The sequence below is a fragment of the Symphalangus syndactylus genome, chromosome 16, assembly GCF_028878055.3.
Source record: "Symphalangus syndactylus isolate Jambi chromosome 16, NHGRI_mSymSyn1-v2.1_pri, whole genome shotgun sequence".
In the NCBI taxonomy this organism is placed as follows: Eukaryota; Metazoa; Chordata; class Mammalia; order Primates; family Hylobatidae; genus Symphalangus; species Symphalangus syndactylus.
Genome location: NC_072438.2, coordinates 63,730,337 through 63,749,372, shown reverse-complemented (window position 1 = coordinate 63,749,372; position 19,036 = coordinate 63,730,337). Strand labels below are relative to the sequence as shown.

At 37.7% G+C, this 19,036-nt stretch overlaps 1 protein-coding gene across 1 annotated transcript in view; it reads left to right on the top strand.

The window, feature by feature from the left end:
- C7 (complement C7) overlaps positions 1-19,036 on the top strand; it is an 81,627-nt gene that overhangs the window by 30,480 nt on the left and 32,111 nt on the right. The window contains exons 7-11 of the mRNA XM_055246253.2: positions 5,923-6,093; positions 8,315-8,558; positions 10,614-10,724; positions 16,075-16,241; positions 18,718-18,946. Of these exons, the coding sequence (XP_055102228.2) occupies positions 5,923-6,093; positions 8,315-8,558; positions 10,614-10,724; positions 16,075-16,241; positions 18,718-18,946 (922 nt within the window). The remainder of the gene's footprint in view (positions 1-5,922; positions 6,094-8,314; positions 8,559-10,613; positions 10,725-16,074; positions 16,242-18,717; positions 18,947-19,036) is intronic.

Sequence of the window (19,036 nt, the reverse complement as noted above, 5' to 3'; positions counted from 1 at the left end):
TTCTCCCTCTATACCTTAGAGAATATATTCCTAATTGTTTCAGAATTATAATGTGGAGACTTGCATGTATATTTTTGAAAGGGTCAAATTTAGAAAGTTACAGAGCAGAGAAAATAATAAGAAAGAGCATTTCTGACTTTGTTGGAAGGTAGATAGACAGGAAGTCTGCATTTTTGAAGAAGAGGGATAATTTATTAACAACGTGATCCTGACATTCATTTTCCTCAGCAGGGCTTGGTCTTTAGATTGACATCTGAAATGCCTTCCCCATCACCGAATGTGAAGGTGTTTGTCAGAGTCGAGGGAAATTATAGCCTGCTATAAAGTGAGGAACAGAGATGTTTTGAGGAGCCCGTCTGAGGGAAGTGAAGTGGAAGCAACAGGCAGTGAGTCAGCCATGCAAATGCTAAACCCAGGTGTGGATGCGGAGGTGGTGAATGTCCTCCATGGTTCAAATAAATTCATCTCGGGCCCACTGGGTATTCAGCTCTCTTTGAGGTGGAAAGTGACTTTTGGCTTATTGGAACATAAATATTAGTAATAAACATAAAACAGAATTGGCCGGTCTCTCTTATAATCCCTGTTTCGGTTTCTAGCATCGTGGTTTATCCAGGGCAAACCCAATTTCTTGTTGAGTAAGCTACTTAACTTTGATGCTGTGCACATTCTCTGTCTACTTATACTTTTTATACAACAAGGAAGGCATTTGTGGCTTGGGAAGGTGCCCCTCTGCCTCGTGCAGCCTGAGAGATGGCAGAAGACTGTTGTGTTTATTCTCAGTGTGTGATGAATTGCAGAAGGGAATGAATTATGATCAAGGTGGAGAAACTTCATGACTTCTTCTATGGTTGGTCTTGAATATACTTCATTACATATTTTGAAGAGAAATCCTAAATGCATATCAAATGAAAAACAAAAACAAATTGTAAAGGCAATTTTAATGAATGCTATATTATCTAAGCCTTTGCTTCCTCTATTGGTATGAGGACTAGATACCTGAGATTTCTAAATCTACCTTGTTAGCTAGGAATAATTTAAATGATGTTTAAAAATATCTCACATATAAGAACCCTTTATATACTAAGCACTGTTCCAAGAGCTTTACATGGATCTATTTTCTTTATAATAATTAAGGAGGTAGGTACTGGCATCTCATTTTACAAATGAGAAAACAGAGGCGAAAAAGCTAAATAGCTTATCCACAGCATAGTAGATGACAAAGGTGGGATTTGAACTTTGGAAGTCTGGCTCCAAACCCCCTCTTAGCAGACACTATACTTACAAGCATTTTATATAGTATATATATGTATGTATATACAGTGAATATCTCTATCTCTATCTATATGTATATCGTGTCTCATTCTATATGTGGGTGGGAGTGGGAGAGAGAGAGAAAATGAAAAAACGAGAGCGCAAGAAGAACACTTCTTTTTTTTTTTTTTTTTTTGAGAGGGAGTCTCATTCACCCATTTGCCCAGGCTGGAGTGCAGTTATGTGATCTCGGCTCACTGCAACCTCTGCCTCTTGTGTTCAAGCGATTCTCATGCCTCAGCCTCCCGAGTAGCTGGGATTACAGGCATGTGCCACCATGCCTGGCTAATTTTTGTATTTTTAGTAGATACAGGGTTTCGCCATGTCGGTCAGGCTGGTCTTGAGCTCCTGTCCTCAAGTGATCCACCCGCCTCAGCCTCCCAAAGTGCTGGGATTACAAGTGTGAGCCACTGACCCTGGCCCGAGGAGCACTTTTGAATAACTGAATGAAGTTCAAACTGGCTGGATTACAGAGTGAAGTGTGAAGAGTTGTAAGAAATGAGGTTATGAGTGATCGGGAAAGTAAATAAAAAAGACTTTTTTCTGGTTAGTTAAGGAGTTTGGATTAAAAAAAAGAGTCATTAGAGAGTTTAAGAAGGGTTGCTACTCTTATGAACAGTGGAGAATAGATTGGAGGGTGGCCAACTGGGGGAAAGAACCTTGGTTAGAAAACCGTTGTAATAATCCCTGAGGGACATAATAGCGGCCTGAGAAAACTTGGTGAGTGGCTGAATGCCGGATATGATGGAGAGTGAGCAGTCTGGGATATGAATGGGTTTCTGATTTGGACCAATGGCCAGATGAAAATACAACCCTCTGAGATGGGTAAAGACCGATTTGCAGGGAGAAGACAAATCCAGTTTAGATATCTAAAGTATGTCCAAGTGCTCAGGAGAAGGTGTTTGAGCTGGAAATAGACATTTGGTGATTATTAGTATAGGAATGGTAATTGAAGCCACAGAGTAGAGAACACTGTTCTTCTTGGAATTAGCATAGAGGAGTAATAGAAGGAGATGCGTAAAGGAGTCTTAGAAGGAACAGCCAGAGAGAAAAAAAGAAAACTAGAAAGCCAACAGAAGAGAGTATTTCCAGTAGGAGAGAGTGGTAAACAGTGCCGAATTATGTTGAGAGAAGTGTTCACTGTCTGGTGAAATAAGGAAAGTGCCAGCAGCATTGTTGGAAGTCAGACCATTGTAGGCGGAAGACTGAATGGGAGGTGAGGAATCTAAGATAATTAATTATAGTCAACTCATTTAAGGTGGTGAGATGGGAAAGTAGGAAAGAAGGAATATATAGTAACAGGTAAAGCCTTTCTTATTTTAGTTGGTTGTGTTAGAACATGTATGTTTTGATAGAAAGGAGCCAGTAGAGCAAGAAAAATGGAAGCTGTAGGAGAGGGAACAATCAACCCATCTAATCCACCCTTTGAAGAGGTCAGAGAGAATGCAATACAGAGAAGAGAGAGAAAATTTATCCTAAGACAAGGGGAGGGACACCTATGGAGAAAAAGAAGGAAAGAAAAGTTAATAAGTTTGTAGATTTGTTAGCCAGCAGTTTAAGAGGTCTCTGAAGATGGGAGTTTTTGTAAAGAAAGAGGTAAGATCGGCCGGGCGCGGTGGCTCAAGCCTGTAATCCCAGCACTTTGGGAGGCCGAGGCGGGCGGATCACGAGGTCAGGAGATCGAGACCATCCTGGCTAACACGGTGAAACCCCGTCTCTACTAAAAATACAAAAAAATTAGCCGGGCGTGGTGGCGGGCGCCTGTAGTCCCAGCTACTCGGGAGGCTGAGGCAGGAGAATGGCGTGAACCCGGGAGGCGGAGCTTGCAGTGAGCCGAGACTGCGCCACTGCACTCCAGCCTGGGGGACAGAGCAAGACTCCGTCTCAAAATAAAAAAAAAAAAAAAAAAAAAGAAAGAGGTAAGATCATCTTCTGAGAGTGAAGGAAGTGGCTGTAGAATCGAGGAATTGAATTTTGAAAAATTTTCAAAATTGTTCGGAATTTAAAAATAGGTACTGTAGAGAATGGGAGAAGGAGAGAACCGACTAGAGAAGTAAAGTATTGTTGGATGGTTTTGAGGATTCTACTGAAGTTGAAAAGCACAAATGGATTTGTAGTGGCACCAATCTGTAGAGTTGTGCGATTTTCTTTCTGTCTTTTTTTTTTTTTTGAGACAGAGTCTTGCTATGTCACCAGGCTGGAGTGCAGTGGTGCGATCTCGGCTCCCTGCAACCTCCGTCTCCTGGGTTCAAGCGATTCTTCCGCTTCAGCCTCCTGAGTAGCTGGGATTACAGGCACGCACCACCATGCCCAGCTAATTTTTGTATTTTTAGTAGAGATGAGGTTTCACCATGTTGGCCAGGATGGTCTCCATCTCCTGATGTTGTGACCCACCCGCCTCGGCCTCCCAAAGTGCTGGGATTACAAGCATGAGCAGCCGCGCCCAGCCAGTTGTGCGATTTTCTGGAGTGGTGCTAAGCTGCTTGGCCTGGCAAGCCTGGGCTGGGTTTTTGCCAGGAAAACATGATAGCAGGTCATCTAGGCAAGGAAGTTAAATCCATTGGCAAGAGAACGGTTGAAGTCCTGAGCCAAGAAGCCTAAGCTGAAACAGGAAGGAAGTGAAAAAACTGAAAGTATTGATAGGGAGAAAGAATAAGTGGAAGAACATGTTTCTATAATGTTAAATAATAGATGTGGCAATAATAAAATGAGAGTTAAAAGAATAAGAGATGTTAGAATATAGGATGGTTGAATTTGGGATTTCAGAGGAAGAATCAGTCTTGGAGAATCCAGGATCTAAGCTGGAAGAAGGAGGGTATTAATTAAAGAAAATTTAATAAGACCACACCACTTTGAGAAAGGTGATTCCTGCAGCTATGTGTAGGTGGATGGGAGTGAGAAGATGCTGAACTAAAGCATCTGAGAGGCTTATTTGTATTTGAATTGTCAATATAAAGACAGGGGGAAATAGGCTAATTTTTTTTTTTTTTTTTTGCATTGAAAGGGATGTATATAACTTTCTTTCTCCAAAGAGATAATAAACTAAATATTTTTTAAATCAATTATATATATGTGTGTATGTGTATATGTGTATATATATATGTGTGTGTGTGTGTATGTATATGTATATACATACACACACACACACACACACATATATATTCTCCCAGCCCAAGCTGAATTTTTGCGTCTGACTTTTAAACAAACCAATTTCATAACGTAATGGAAATAATGCTCTAATAAAAGATTTGCTTAAATCCATCTTCTTATCTTTCTTATCTTTTTAGCCTGCATATCTGATACTCAATGGGGGTAGTGATAACAGTCATATTGTATTTTCTGGCATTTTGGTGTATTTCTTTCTTGTATTTTTTGACTGGGCGTATACTTGCATGATTGTGTTAACAGCATTTTCACACTTATACCTGTCTTCTTATTTAATTCGGCAACATGAATATTTTGCCTTCACAAGCATCATTTATTATGACTGTGTAATATTGTCATTTTCTTTCCTTTTAGTTTTCAAAAAAGTATATCATTTCCATCAGTTCAATTTTCTATATCCTTATGCTTGGATCTCAAACGCAGATAGTTCTGAATTTGAATATTTATATAGAACAAACACAGTGAGAGGGAGTCTTCTTGCCTGATTTGTTTTATTCCCACAGGGACTGACATTTTTAGCAAATTAGTTGTCTATAATTTTAACAAATCAAGAGATTTTTACATAAACAGTCAAATGTATCCCTTGGAAAAAATCAGACAATTTGTCAATACCAGAACCTGTAGTTACATCTAGTGACTGTCTAGTAGATTTGAGTGTTGTGTGTCCCTTTTAGATAGGGTATGTGCTCACTTTTTCATCACCATGCTGTCCACTGGAGGTTTCCAACACTGATATTACTTGCCAGTTCCCTTTGGGCATTTCATTTTGACACTTGATCTAAAGTAAAATAAAGGATAAATGAATGATTGTCTCTTCAATAAAAGCTAAAGCTGCCACTTCTCATTTAGCTACATGTGACTAACCTATTGTCCACTCTAAAATTCTTTTGGGGTGACCCTTTCTTCTATCTAGCAAAGAAAAAATGCAATTTTAGCATTTATCCAAGTGAAACAGAATCAGAAAATTAAATCCACTATTGGATCACATAGAACATTCCAAAACAAAGTCCAAAAGAGCTAATTGTTTCATATTACCTATTTGCATCTCTGTTCCCCTTTATTAGACGAAAAATCAAGAACCAAATTCTTTCTAGTTCTCTGTCAGTGTAGCTTTTGTTAATTTGCTCACTTCTGGGCCAAATGCTGACATTAAAGGAACATAGAAGTTGTTTGTACCTAAATGCATTTTGTGAATCACTTGGGATTGCCATTGTTGGTACCATGTGTCCTGCTTAACAAAAAATAATCATAGAATGAACTCTTGCCTTGTAATCATACAGGCCTGGTCTTAATGAGAGTCACAGTTGCTTTGTGCCAATGAAGAGCTTTTCTCTTTGGGAAGATTGCATGAAGAAAGTATGCATGATAAAGGATCCGTGACAAAAGTATCCTGAGTATCTCCAAGCATTACTTTAGTCATAGCAAAATTTTTCATTTTCTTTGTAGGTGAAAATAAATAATGATTTTAATTATGAATTTTACAATAGTACTTGGTCTTACATAAAACATACCTCGACAGAACATACATCCTCCAGTCGGAAGCGCTTCTTTTTTAGATCTTCATCATCTTCTTCACACGGTTATACTTCACATACCAAAGAAATCCATAAAGGAAAGGTTAGTATAAAATGTCAGTTAACTTTTCCATGTTTTACTCTTTTTAAGTATTGCTTACATTAATAAACTTGTATTTATCAAAAGGATCAGCTTTCATATTAAAATTAGTAATAGTAATAGTATTTCCTTTAAGAGTCAATGCAATATCTTTCTCTAAAAGGTACAATATTGTCTCATTAAATCTCTTTGATAATATATTTATTTATACCGGCCAGGCGCAGTGGTTCATGCCTATAATCCCAGCACTTTGGGAGGCCAAGGTGAGTGGATTGCTTGAGCTTGAGCTCAGGATTTGGGACCGGCCTGGGCAACATAGCAAGACCCTGTCTCTATAAAAATACAAAAATTAGCTGAGCATGGTTGTGCATGCCTGTAGTCCCAGCTACTTAGGAGGCTGAGGTGGAAGGATCACTTGAGCCTTGGAGGGAGAGGATGCAGTGAGCCAATATCACATCATTGCACTTCAGCCTGGGCAACAGAGTGAGACCTATGTGCATATTTAGTTATCGTTTAAACTTCTCATTAAAAATATTTGTTTTTATTTGAAGATTTATTTTTTATCTTTTTATTTTATTTGAAGATGTTTGTTTTTATTTGAAGAAGCCTTTATTACCTTGAAATCTTCTATTTTAAATGATCTTAAATTTCTTAAATTTGTGATTACTGGTGATACTATTTTAAGTGTCATATACAATTTTAAAAAATCTAATTAATGCTTATATATGCTTCTTAAATGCAAATGCTAGAGGCTTTTTAGAAGGTGCATGAAGATAAAATACTTTAAAAACACTTTATTGCTTTTGAGATACCAACATTTTTATCTAAGGAAGTTAAAAGGCTTATTTTTAAATACTTCATTGTTTTGAAATACTACAACTTTCCTCTTGAGAAACCTGAACAGTAGAGATGGATTGTACTAATTGATACATAGTTATGGCTGAATAATTTTTTTAGGCTGATCATTATTCACAATCTGCACATTTCATCACATTCTTAAAGTTAGTAACTTAATTAATAAATCACTTAGGAAAATATAAGGAATATTGATTTTATTTGTTTTATGACTGAGAAACTGACTATGGAGCTATGAGTTGTAAAAACATTTATTGTCTCCACATTATATTGTTCACATAGTGGGGATTTGGCAAAAGTAGATCTGTGATCTGTCTTGGACGTCATTAAAAGATGCTTAGGAAGTGTTTAAGAGACCTCATTATAAAGTAGCTTCACCTGCAAATACCCTAGCATGGGAGATAAATAATACCTACAAGTCATTGTCAAGATGTGGACCATAGGGACACATTATTTTATATACTTATATTTATCAGTTAATGGATTAATTCTCTTTTTCTAGTTGAAGATGGCATAGCAACTTGGTCCTGGGGTTTTGGAGTTTATATAAGAAATTATCATATAATTTCTTCACCTGTAATCTCAGCACTTTCGGAGGCTGAGGCAAACAGACCACTTGAGGTCAGGAGTTCAAGACCAGCCTGGCCAACATGATGAAACCCTACCTCTACTAAAAATACAAAAATTATCCGGGCATGGTGGCGCATGCCTGTAATCCCAGCTACTCAAGTGGCTGAGGCAGGACAAAGCTGAATTTTCCTGAATTAATCCTGAACCCTGAATTAATGCTTTGTTGATTTCATATTGAGAGAAGGGTTCTCACTATCTGTCCAGATGTGAGAGGGGATGATGGCTTAACATAGCATTACTCAGACTTTTGTTTTTGATATGAGGTCTCACTCTGTTACCCAGGCTGGAGTGCAGTGGTGTGATCATGACTCACTTCAATCACTGCCTCCTGGGTTCAAGCGATTCTTTTACCTCAGCCACTTGAGCAGCTGGGATTACAGGCATGTACCACCATGGCAGGATAATTTTTGTATTTTTAGTAGAGACAGGGTTTCATCATGTTGGCCAGGCTGGTCTCAAGTGCTCTGCCTGCCTCAGCCTCCCAAAGTGCTGAGATTATAGGAGTGAGCCACCTTGCCTGGCCATTACTCAGATATTATTACTATTTGAGACTCCAAATATTCCTGATTGAATCCAGTAAGTGGGCCCATAGGAGTGCTCATCGTGCATCAAAAATAAAAATTCATGTAGTCTTGGTTGATTGGAGATAAGAGTTGATGAACGTATTGAACAGAGAGCTATTTCCATTGCCTTTTTATCTTCCACCTAAAACTCCTTGTACTCTTTCTTCTTTCCATAGAGTTACCAGCTGCTGGTTGTTGAGAACACTGTTGAAGTGGCTCAGTTCATTAATAACAATCCAGAATTCTTACAACTTGCCGAGCCTTTCTGGAAGGAGCTTTCCCACCTCCCCTCTCTGTATGACTACAGTGCCTACCGAAGATTAATCGACCAGTACGGGACACATTATCTGCAATCTGGGTCGTTAGGAGGAGAATACAGAGTTCTATTTTATGTGGACTCAGAAAAATTAAAACAAAATGGTACAGTATTAAAAAATTTGTTGTCTAAAAGCATTTCTGGTATTTTAATGGGGAAATAACATGTAGTTAATGTAAGCTTTTGAGCTTTAAAATTTGACAAACAGAGATTTAAATTGCAAAGGAATCCAAAATTGCAAGAATGTATTATTCTCTACTTAAAATCTTACATGATTTAAGAAAAACATGTCTACTGTTTTGCATAGTACCTTGAGCTAAATCATTATCATTATTGGCTATCTCTAGAGGGTATTGGCTGGGTTTTTAGAATGCTTTTTGAACTTTCTGCTTTCCCAAACTAAACAGCATTTCTCAATAAAAACTAAATGAGGAATTTAGTAATATTTCAGAAATCAAAATGTTTAAATAAGTATTTCATTTACCTTTGTTTTTTATCCTCACATTCTTTTAAAAAAAATCCGCTCTGAATATCATAAGTCTGTTTACTACTTAATACTTACAGCAATAGCTTAAATTGATGGGATACCTTCCTCATGACAAGTGAGTTACATGTATTAGTAATAATCCTTACTACTACCCAATGAAATGGGCATTATAATCTCTGTCCCACAGTGAGAAATAGAGACTCAGTGCTATTATGAGACTTATCCAAGGTCACAAAGATTGCAAGGAGGGTATATTTAAGGCTGGGTTTAATTGGCCTCAAAGTCAGTTTAGCTTATTCTTTATGCTATGTCACTGCTAAAATTGCCTGATTTTGGTTAGAATCAGGACATACCCCTGAATTAATGCTTTGTTAATTTCATATTGACAGAAGGGTCCTCACTATCTGTCTAGATATGGGCAGGGATGGTGGTGGCTTAACATCCACTCCTCCTCTTCAGAGACTAGCCTTGGCTTACTAATGTTCCAAGTCAAACCTTTTTTTTCTTAACTTTGTCTTTTAGCTGATGCCCGCATTTCCGTCTCTATTCCAAATCCCCTCTTCAAGGTCTTTCTCTTCAGAAAAGATTCTGTTACAACCTTGGAGAAGAGTAAGATCTCTTACATAAGATTCAGAGGAAGTCTTTTAGCTTTTTAAATGGGTAAACTATAATTTTTTTTTATTTCCATCGAGCTATTTTTTTTTAAGTTCTCTACCACATAAAATTTAACTAGAATTTGATCTTTTCAAATCTTACAGGTTGGAAATGAGTGCACAAGTACAGGTTTTTGTAGCAAAGACAAGGACACTATTTCTTTGGAGAATTAATCCAGCAAGTAGTTTGATCTAAATTCAGTTTTACTTCTTTTTATTGCACTTAAAAGAAATGGAGAGGATTAAAAAAACATTCCAAGCTGGTAAAATTATATTTTTCAGTAAAAATTTTACTCTTGAGCAGTTTATGTTTTTCCTAAAATTTTTATTTAAATATAATGATAATCTCTGGGATATAGTGTATGCCCCAAATAATTGTTCTTTAAGAAACATTAAGGTTATTGTAATATAGTTAGTAAAATGAGAAAATATATTTGCACATTTTAGTATTTTCCATCCTACTTTTAAAAAATGCATTGGCCAAAAAAAAAAAAAAAACTCCCCTTGATAATGAGTAGAAATGATCACATTCTAAGGGTACAAGTCATAGGAAGGAGATGTTGGAAGTCACAGATGTTAAAGATGGAGAGATTGAACCAGAAGAACTTGAATTTTAGGAGTTAATTCCTGTGGAAACAGAAGCCAGCTTTGGGAGCCTTAAGTAGATTTGCTGGAAGAAGCTGTCATGCTCCTACTTTTATTGATTTATCTTATGCCTAAGATGCTGACTGTAAATGGGTGAAAGATATCACTCTTTGGGGTGTTCAATTTCTACTCCCTGCACCTTTTTATGTAGAAATCCCTTCTGCCTCCCCTCTGAAGCTGATAGAAGGAAAATAACAAAAGTCAATTTTTTCTGATCTTTGACTCTTCTAGAGCACTTGAAAATGTTCATATCATGTCACTCTTGATTAGTTGGCCATAGTAGCAGCAAACAACCTCTTATCCCTGCTCTCATATCTGAAGATCTTCAAGGAATGCGGAAATTAAACATGTCTCTTTTATATTTTTTCCCCCAGATTTTAGTTCAGTCGAAGAAAAGAAATGTAAATCCTCAGGTTGGAATTTTATCGTTAAATTTTCAAGTCATGGATGTAAGGAACTTGAAAATGCTTTAAAAGATGCTTCAGGTAAATGAAAAAAGAACAATTTGCATTGCAAGCTTAACTTCTTTTTTTTTTTGACTTTTAAGTTCAGGGGTACACATGAAGTTATGTAGGTAAACTTGTGTCATGGGGCTTTGTTGTACAGATTATTTTGTCACTCAGGTATTAAGCCTAGTACTCACTAGTTACTTTTTTCCTGATCTCCCTCCTCCCACTCTCCACTCTCCAAAAGGCACCAGTGTGTGTTGTTCCCCTATTTCCATGTATTCTCATCATTTAGCTCCTGCATATATGTGAAAACACTCAACGTTTAGTTTTCTTTTCTTGCTTTAGTTTGCTAAGAATAATGGCTTCCAGCTCCATCCATGTCCCTGCAAAGGACATGATCTTATTCTTTTTTTAAGGCTCCATAGTATTCTATGGTGTATATGCACCACACTTTCTTTATCCAGTCTATCATTGATGGGCATTTAGATTGATTCCATGTCTTTGCTATTGTGAATAATTACAAGCCTAACCTCTACTCCACTCTTCTATTGTTAATTCTTGATCTCCAAAGGCTTTTGAGGCTTTATCAGGTGTTCTACTTTGTGTTTTAAAAAATCTATTTGGTAATTTTTGTCTCTGCTCTCTCTTTCATGTGTCAAGGTAGTGAGACATCACACAGGATAGGGAGTTCACCAGGTTATCTCCTCTGTATTATAAATATGTTATCAGTATGCAGTGCTTTTCTCCCTTATGATGATTGGCAAACAAGCCTAGACAAGTGACAATATCAAGAGACGGTTCAGTTTCACTTGCTGACATGGCTACTCCGTGGAGGTCAGGTTTGTGGTGCATGCTGGTTGGCAGTGGAGACGGGCGGAAGGTGGTATGCTAGTCTTTGGGTGATTGAAGAAGGACCAAAAGGGTAAACTGATCTAGACTGTGAAGGTACCATGTTAAGGAGTTTGGATTTCATTCTGATGGCTATTGGGTTCCATTAAAAGATTTAATACATGGAGTGATGAAATAAAAGATTACCTAAGTAAAGTTGTAGAGAATAAAGAAGAATGGAGAAGGAAACATTTGGCAGAATTAAAAAACAAGAGATGGAAAGTAAAGGAGGAGTGAGGTCAACAGAGTGAAGATAAGGACCTAAAAATGTTCACTGGATTTGGTGATTAAGACTTAGTTGCTACTTTTGAGAAGTGTCTGTTCATGTCTTTTGTCCATTTTTAATGGCATTATTTATTTTTTAGTTGTTAAGTTGTTTAAGTTCCTTACAGATTCTGAATATTAGACTTTTATCAGATGCATAGTTTGCAAATATTTTTTCCCATTTTGTGAGTTGTCTGTTACACATTGATAGTTTCCTTTGCTGTGCAGAAGTGGGAACAGGAAACCAAATATTGCATGTTCTTACTTTTAAGTGGGAGTTAAACGTTGGGTACTTATGGACATAAAAATGGCAACAATAGTCACTGAGGACTGCTAGAGAGGGGAGGAAGGGAGGAATCAAGGGTTGAAAAACTAACTATTGGGTACTTAACGCTCACTACCTAGGTGTTGGGATCAATCATATTCCAAAGCTCAGTATCACATAATCCACCCAGGTAACAAACCTGAACATGTACCCCATGAATCTAGAATAAAGGTTGAAGAGAAAGTTGCTTTTAAAGGAAGAGATTCCATAGTATGGTAGGGATGGAAGTGAGACTGCAGTGCATTGTGTGAGGCCATAGACTGAGCAGTATCAGAGCTTAAATCCTCTTGGGGTAATGGCAAAGGTGGACACTGACCCATGTGTCATGGTTCTCAGTGAAGAAGCAGGGATTCTTGGGATATTGGTAGATGAATGCAAGAAGGAGGAAGATGAGTAGTAAAACCAGGTTTATGTACTCATTCACTTGCTTCATTCATCAACTATTTATGGAGTCTGTGGTATGTGCCAGGAATTGTTTTAGACACTCAAGATACAGCCGTGAATATGCCAGAGAAAGTGCTTGTCTTCGTGAAGTTGACATGTCAGAGGAGGAAAAGTTTTTGAATGAAGTGGAAAAAGAATGATCTGAACATAGAAATGGAAATGAGAGCTTTGAGAAGATGTTGACATCAGTCCTCAGCTGGGCTGGCAGTTGGAAGCCGCTTACCAATTTTATTTTATTTCACATTTAACAAACACAGGGCACCTACTATGTGCCAGCACAATTTTAAGTGATGTACAAAAATTAACCAGTGTACTCCTCCTACCTACGTGTTAAGTATTATTCATATTCTCATTTTACAGACAGGGACACTGAGGCCCAGAAATGTTGCCCAAGATTATAGTTAATAAGAATTAGATATGAAATGCAAATGCATAAAATCTGGCTTAACAGTCTGGGGTCTTGACTATTGCATTGGGCTGCCTTTTCTAGGGGAAAAGAGTTAGCTGGAACAAAGAGCTCACTGGGGTATGGAAAGGGAGGCTAAAGCCTTAAAAAAACATCATAATGGTAGAATCTGTAATTCTTTTTATATATTTATTTATTTATTTTTATTATACTTTAAGTTCTAGGGTACATGTGCACAACGTGCAGGTTTGTTACATATGTATACATGTGCCATGTTGGTGTGCTGCACCCATTAACTCGTCACTGACATTAGGTATATCTCCTAATACTATCCCTCCCCCCTCTCCCCACCCCACTATGGGCCCTGGTGTGTGATGTTCCCCTTCCTGTGTCCAAGGGTTCTCATTGTTCAATTCCCACCTATGAGTGAGAACATGCGGTGTTTGGTTTTCTGTCCTTGCGAACTGGATTAAGAAAATGCGGCACATATACACCATGGAATACTATGCAGCCATAAAAAACGATGAGCTCATGTCCTTCGTAGGGACATGGATGAAGCTGGAAACCATCATTCTTAGCAGAGAATCTGTAATTCTTAAATAGGTGTGCTGGCTAAGGCAGTGATTCTCAAACTTTAGTATGCATGACGCTTACCTGGGGGATTCTTTTAAAATGCTGATTCCAAAGGTTATTCATTCTCTCAGATAATCTCCTGTAGGTCTTGGTGGGGACTAAGAAATCTGCAGTTCCCTCAGATGATTGTGATTCAGTAATACAGGGATGGGACGTGATTCACTGCATTAAAAAGGGTAACTGCATATATTGAAAACACAGCTAACAATGAAGATGAGGGAGCATCAGGTGATTTGTTAAAACTATCAAGATTGACAGTCACAGAAAGTCAAATATTGCATGTTCTCATATGTGAGAGCTAAAAAAATTGATCTTATGGAGATAGAGTAGAATGATAATTATCAGAAGCTGGGGAGGAGGAGGGGTCAATGAAGAGAGGTTGCTTCATGTGTATAAACCTGTAGTTAGGTAAAAGGAATAAATTCGACCAGGCGTGGTGGCTCAGGCCTGTAATCCCAGCACTTTGGCAGGCTGAGGTGGGTGGATCATGAGGTCAAGAGATTGAGACCATCCTGGCCAACAAGGTGAAACCCTGTCTCTACTATAAATACAAAAATTAGCTGGGTGTGGTGGCGCATGCCTGTAGTCCCAGCTACTCGGGAGGCTGAGGTAGGAGAATTGCTTGAACCTGAGAGGTAGAGGTTGCAGTGAGCTGAGATAGTGCCACTGCACTGCAGCCTAGCGACAGAGCAAGGCTGTCTCAAAAAAAAAAAAAGGAATAAATTCTAGTGTTTGATAGCACAGTCAAGTGGCTATAGTTAACAATAATTTATTGTATATTTTAAAATAGCTAGAAGACAAGATTTGAAATGTTCCCAACACAAACAAATGGTAAGGTGATGGATATCCAAAATATCCTGATTTGATCATTAAACATTCTATGCATGTATCAAAATATCACATGCACCCCATAAATATGTACCATTATTGTGTATAAATAAAAAATAAAAAAGCAAAAAAACCTGTCAGGCTTTAATGATTTCTGAATATGTGTACAATATGCTTATTTTATGAAATTGCAAAATTTGGACAATTACAAGGAAATGAAAACCACTCAAAATCCGATCTGCAAGGTTGGAAATTTCTTGTCATGACCATTACAAATGGAGATAAAGTATTTCTAAAATTATGAGGCACATAAATGGAAAAGAAGCTTCCATTAGCATTTCACACTTTTCAGAACACTTTTCATGTGTTAAGTAATAGATTCCTGTTAATTAACAGCTTATTTTATTCATTGTTAGTATACCAGATGCAATAAACTGTTTTCCTTCCAATATTTTATTATGAAAATTTTAAAACATATAGACAAGAATGTTGTAATAAATGCCCATATACCCATTTCCTATATACAATTAGTATTTTGTAATTTTACTACATATATGTACATATAATATTTATAATATTGACTGATTCTTTGAAATATATATTATGTATTTAAAGTGTTTATAATATTTGCTGAAGTATTTGGAAGTAAGTTTCAGATATCATAATACTTCATCACTAAATATATGCATGTATCATCTAAGAAGAACATTATCTTGCATAATGTGATACTCACACTAAAAATATAAAGAACATGAACAATAATTCCCTAATATCATCTACTCTCAGGCAAGAGTTGTTTTTCTTTTTTAAAAAATATACCTTAGTTTTGGCTAGGTGCAGTGGCTCACGCCTATAATCCCAACACTTTGGGAGGCTGAGGCAGGCAGATGACTTGAGGCCAGGAGTTTGAGACCAGTCTAGCCAACATGGTGAAACCCCATCTCTACTAAAAATACAAAAATTAGCCAGGTGTGGTGGCATACACCTGTAGTCCCAGCTACTCAGGAGGCTGAGGCATGAGAATTGCTTGAACCCTGGGGCAGAGGTTGCAATGAGTATGCCACTGCACTCCAGCCTGGGCTACAGAGTGAGACTCTGTCTCAAAAAAAAAAAAAAGAAACTCACCAAAAATAAAATAAATATAGCTTAGTTTTTAGAGCAGTTTTAGGTTCACAGCACAATTGCGTGCAAAATACAGAGAGTTCCTGTATATCCCCTGCTCCCACACAGGCAAAGCCTTCCCCACTATCAACATCTCCTATCAGAGTGGAACATTTGTTACAATGGATGAACCTACATTGACACATTGTCATCCAAAGTCCATAATTTACATTAGGGTTCACTCTTGATGTTGAACATTTAATGACTTTTGACAAATGTATAATGACATGTGCCCACCATTGTAGTAGTATACAGAACAGTGTCACTGCCTTAAATATCCTTTGTGTTCTGCCTATTCATCCCTCCCTTCTTTCTGACCACAATTTATCTTTTGACTGTTTCCATAGTTTGGCTTTTTCCAGGCTGTCATACAGTTTGATAGATTTTTTTTAATACTTGGTAGACTTTTCACTTTTCATTTGCTTTCTTCTGTATAGAAACCCAGAACAATGTGTTGAGAGGAAACCCATTCATCAGAGGGGGAGGTGCAGGCTTCATATCCGGCCTTAGTTACCTAGAGCTGGACAATCCTGCTGGAAACAAAAGGCGATATTCTTCCTGGGCAGAATCTGTGACTAATCTTCCTGAAGTCATAAAACAAAAGGTATGTCATGCTTTGTTTAAAGCAATAGGAAGCAGTCATGTTTATTTGCATGAGGAAAACGAAGGTGGTTAAATCAAGATGGTTAAACAGACATGGCTATAATTAGCATTTTCTATATCCCAATTATATTTTGTAGAGTAAAATGAATGCACACATAATAATAAGAAACAGAAGATGTGTTATACTCATATTTTAGTTGCAAATGTTAAATGTCTTGCAATTTCCAAGAGAAATTAATGACAAAATTTGCACTTTTAACTTTTGATCTAAGTTTGATTATGTCTTCCTTGGTTCCTAATTCAGAGGAGTTATAGATTCTAGCACAGGGAAGGCATGTAGGTTTGCCTTCTGTTATGTTCCTATCACCTTTCTTTGTGTGGCCATGGCTCGTGGGCTCCTGAAGTCATACAAATTAGGATAGTAACAAGTTGGCTGGCAGAATTTTAAGATGTTTTATTGTTATCATCAATTTTTTTATAACGCAACGTATGTGTTTCTAAAAATCATCGAGCTATGCAAAATTGCACAATAAAGGGCTTATAGAAAAAAAAATCAGGTTAGAGACACAGCACTCAAATTTATCATCTGTGACACTCATATGAAAAAGATAGGTGCCAATAAAAATAGTTGCATGGTTTTATACATGTTAAATTATTAAAAATGTATCTATACTACAATAAGTGTGGTGCATTACCTAGAAAAAGACCTGAAGCTTTCTGGGTGCTGGAAGGGTTACGGCTTGTGAGTTACCGTGAAGTGGTAGAAGGACAGCAGTCAGAAACCCAACAGACATTTGTAACAGCAGATGTGAACAGTATAGTTTACAGTGCAGGAAATGAACTGACATAGATGTTGAAGGATGTGTGTGTGTGTCTACGCACATGCGTATGCATGAGTTTTGTATATTCCTATGTGGCTTGTTTCAGCTGTGTGAAGCATTTTGTGTTCACCCTGTGCTTCATGTGGACATAGTTGTACATAAGAAAATCTCAAATCTGTGCTATATTCAAAATTTTCAGTATATCAATCTCAATGGAACAAATTCACCTTATCAAAACAAACATTATAGTAGAACCGATTCTATGATCTATTTCCTGCATGAAAGTCAATGTCCCAGGCAAAACCTGATTTTCAGAGATACATTTTATAAACTCAAAAATTGCAATAGGTCCTCAAGTCCCCTCCTAACACCCATAAAGTGCCCATCGGCTTCCAAAGACAGGTGAGGGAGGGAGGGTGAAGTTTTCCTAGAAAGTCTTATCTTAAAGGACCATCTGTTAATATTCAAAATGGCCTATATTCATCGTCAGCATTCTGCACAAATCTTTAGAAACTCTTGATTAGATTAAATTATTGTTTAGAGAAAGACACATATTCTTTAACAGTCTCCATGTACTTTTCTACATAGGACTATAAATTATCATATTTGTGCTAACTTTTTAGCAGGGCAAAAAAGGAACAGAGAAAGAAAAGGCACTATGCAGGTACAGGTATATGACTATGCAAAGCCATTGTGTTCGCAAGAGCTTAGGCTCTCAGGAACCAATGGTGCATATCTCTTCCCAGTTCAGGCATCATGGTGGCAGCCTGAAATTGGCTATGGTGAGAGTAGCTACACTGCAGAAACTGGCAAATGCTACAAAGCAGAGACGTTTCTGTTCCTGGGAGGGCAAACTGTTAAAGTTGAGTCAGCACATCCGTGGTTTCAAAGTTGCTTTTCTTCTGAAATAGCCAACGCAGAATAATAATGTTTACCTGTTTTAAATTTCTCCATGAGGAAAGAATCTATAATTTCCACTAAGAGATGTTAAATCTCTCAGTTAGGAAATTTAATTCTGAATTTAATTTCACTTGCTTCTTTGCTGTAACTAGAAAATGTATGTCTATTTTATTTTATTTTTTATTTTTTATTTTATTTTGAGATGGAGTTTCGCTCTTGTTGCCCAGGCTGGAGTGCAATGGCATGATCTTGACTCAGCGCAACCTCCGCCTCCCGGGTTCAAGTGATTCTCCTGCCTCAGCCTCCTGAGTAGCTGGGATTACAGGCACGTGCCACCACACCCGGCTAATTTTGTATTTTTAGTAGAGATGGGATTTCTCCATGTTGGTCAGGCTGGTCTCGAACTCCCGACCTCAGGTGATACCCCCTGCCGCAGCCTCCCAAAGTGCTGGCATTGCAGGCGTGAGTCATCGCGCCTGGCCTGGTTTTTTTTCTTTTTTTTTAAAAAACCTTATGCATGCACAAAAGATATACAAAAAATTCCTCCCCCATCTGACCCTAATTTTCCCTATGTTTTTCTTGATTTTGTTGCAAAGAGAGTGCACTGCTTTCTTTTGTATTTGCATAAGAAACAATTGCAACAAACTTACCAGTGGCTTTTGATTTTGTTTTAATGAGAGTCGTGCCTAAACATGAAAAGCAAAGTATTCTTGCCTAAATCCCTGATTACTGACCATAATGTCTTTATCTCTATAGCTGACACCTTTATATGAGCTGGTAAAGGAAGTACCTTGTGCCTCTGTGAAAAAACTATACCTGAAACGGGCTCTTGAAGAGTATCTGGATGAATTTGACCCCTGTCATTGCCAGCCTTGTCAAAATGGTGGTTTGGCTACTGTTGAGGGGACCCGTTGTCTGTGCCATTGCAAACCGTACACATTTGGTGTGGCGTGTGAGCAAGGAGTCCTCGTAGGGAATGAAGCAGGTCAGTGGGGTGAATTTTCTCTAGTCACCCTGTACACATTGAAAGGGAATTACCCTGTTTCTTTGCTCCTTGAGATGCTTCTTTGTGTAT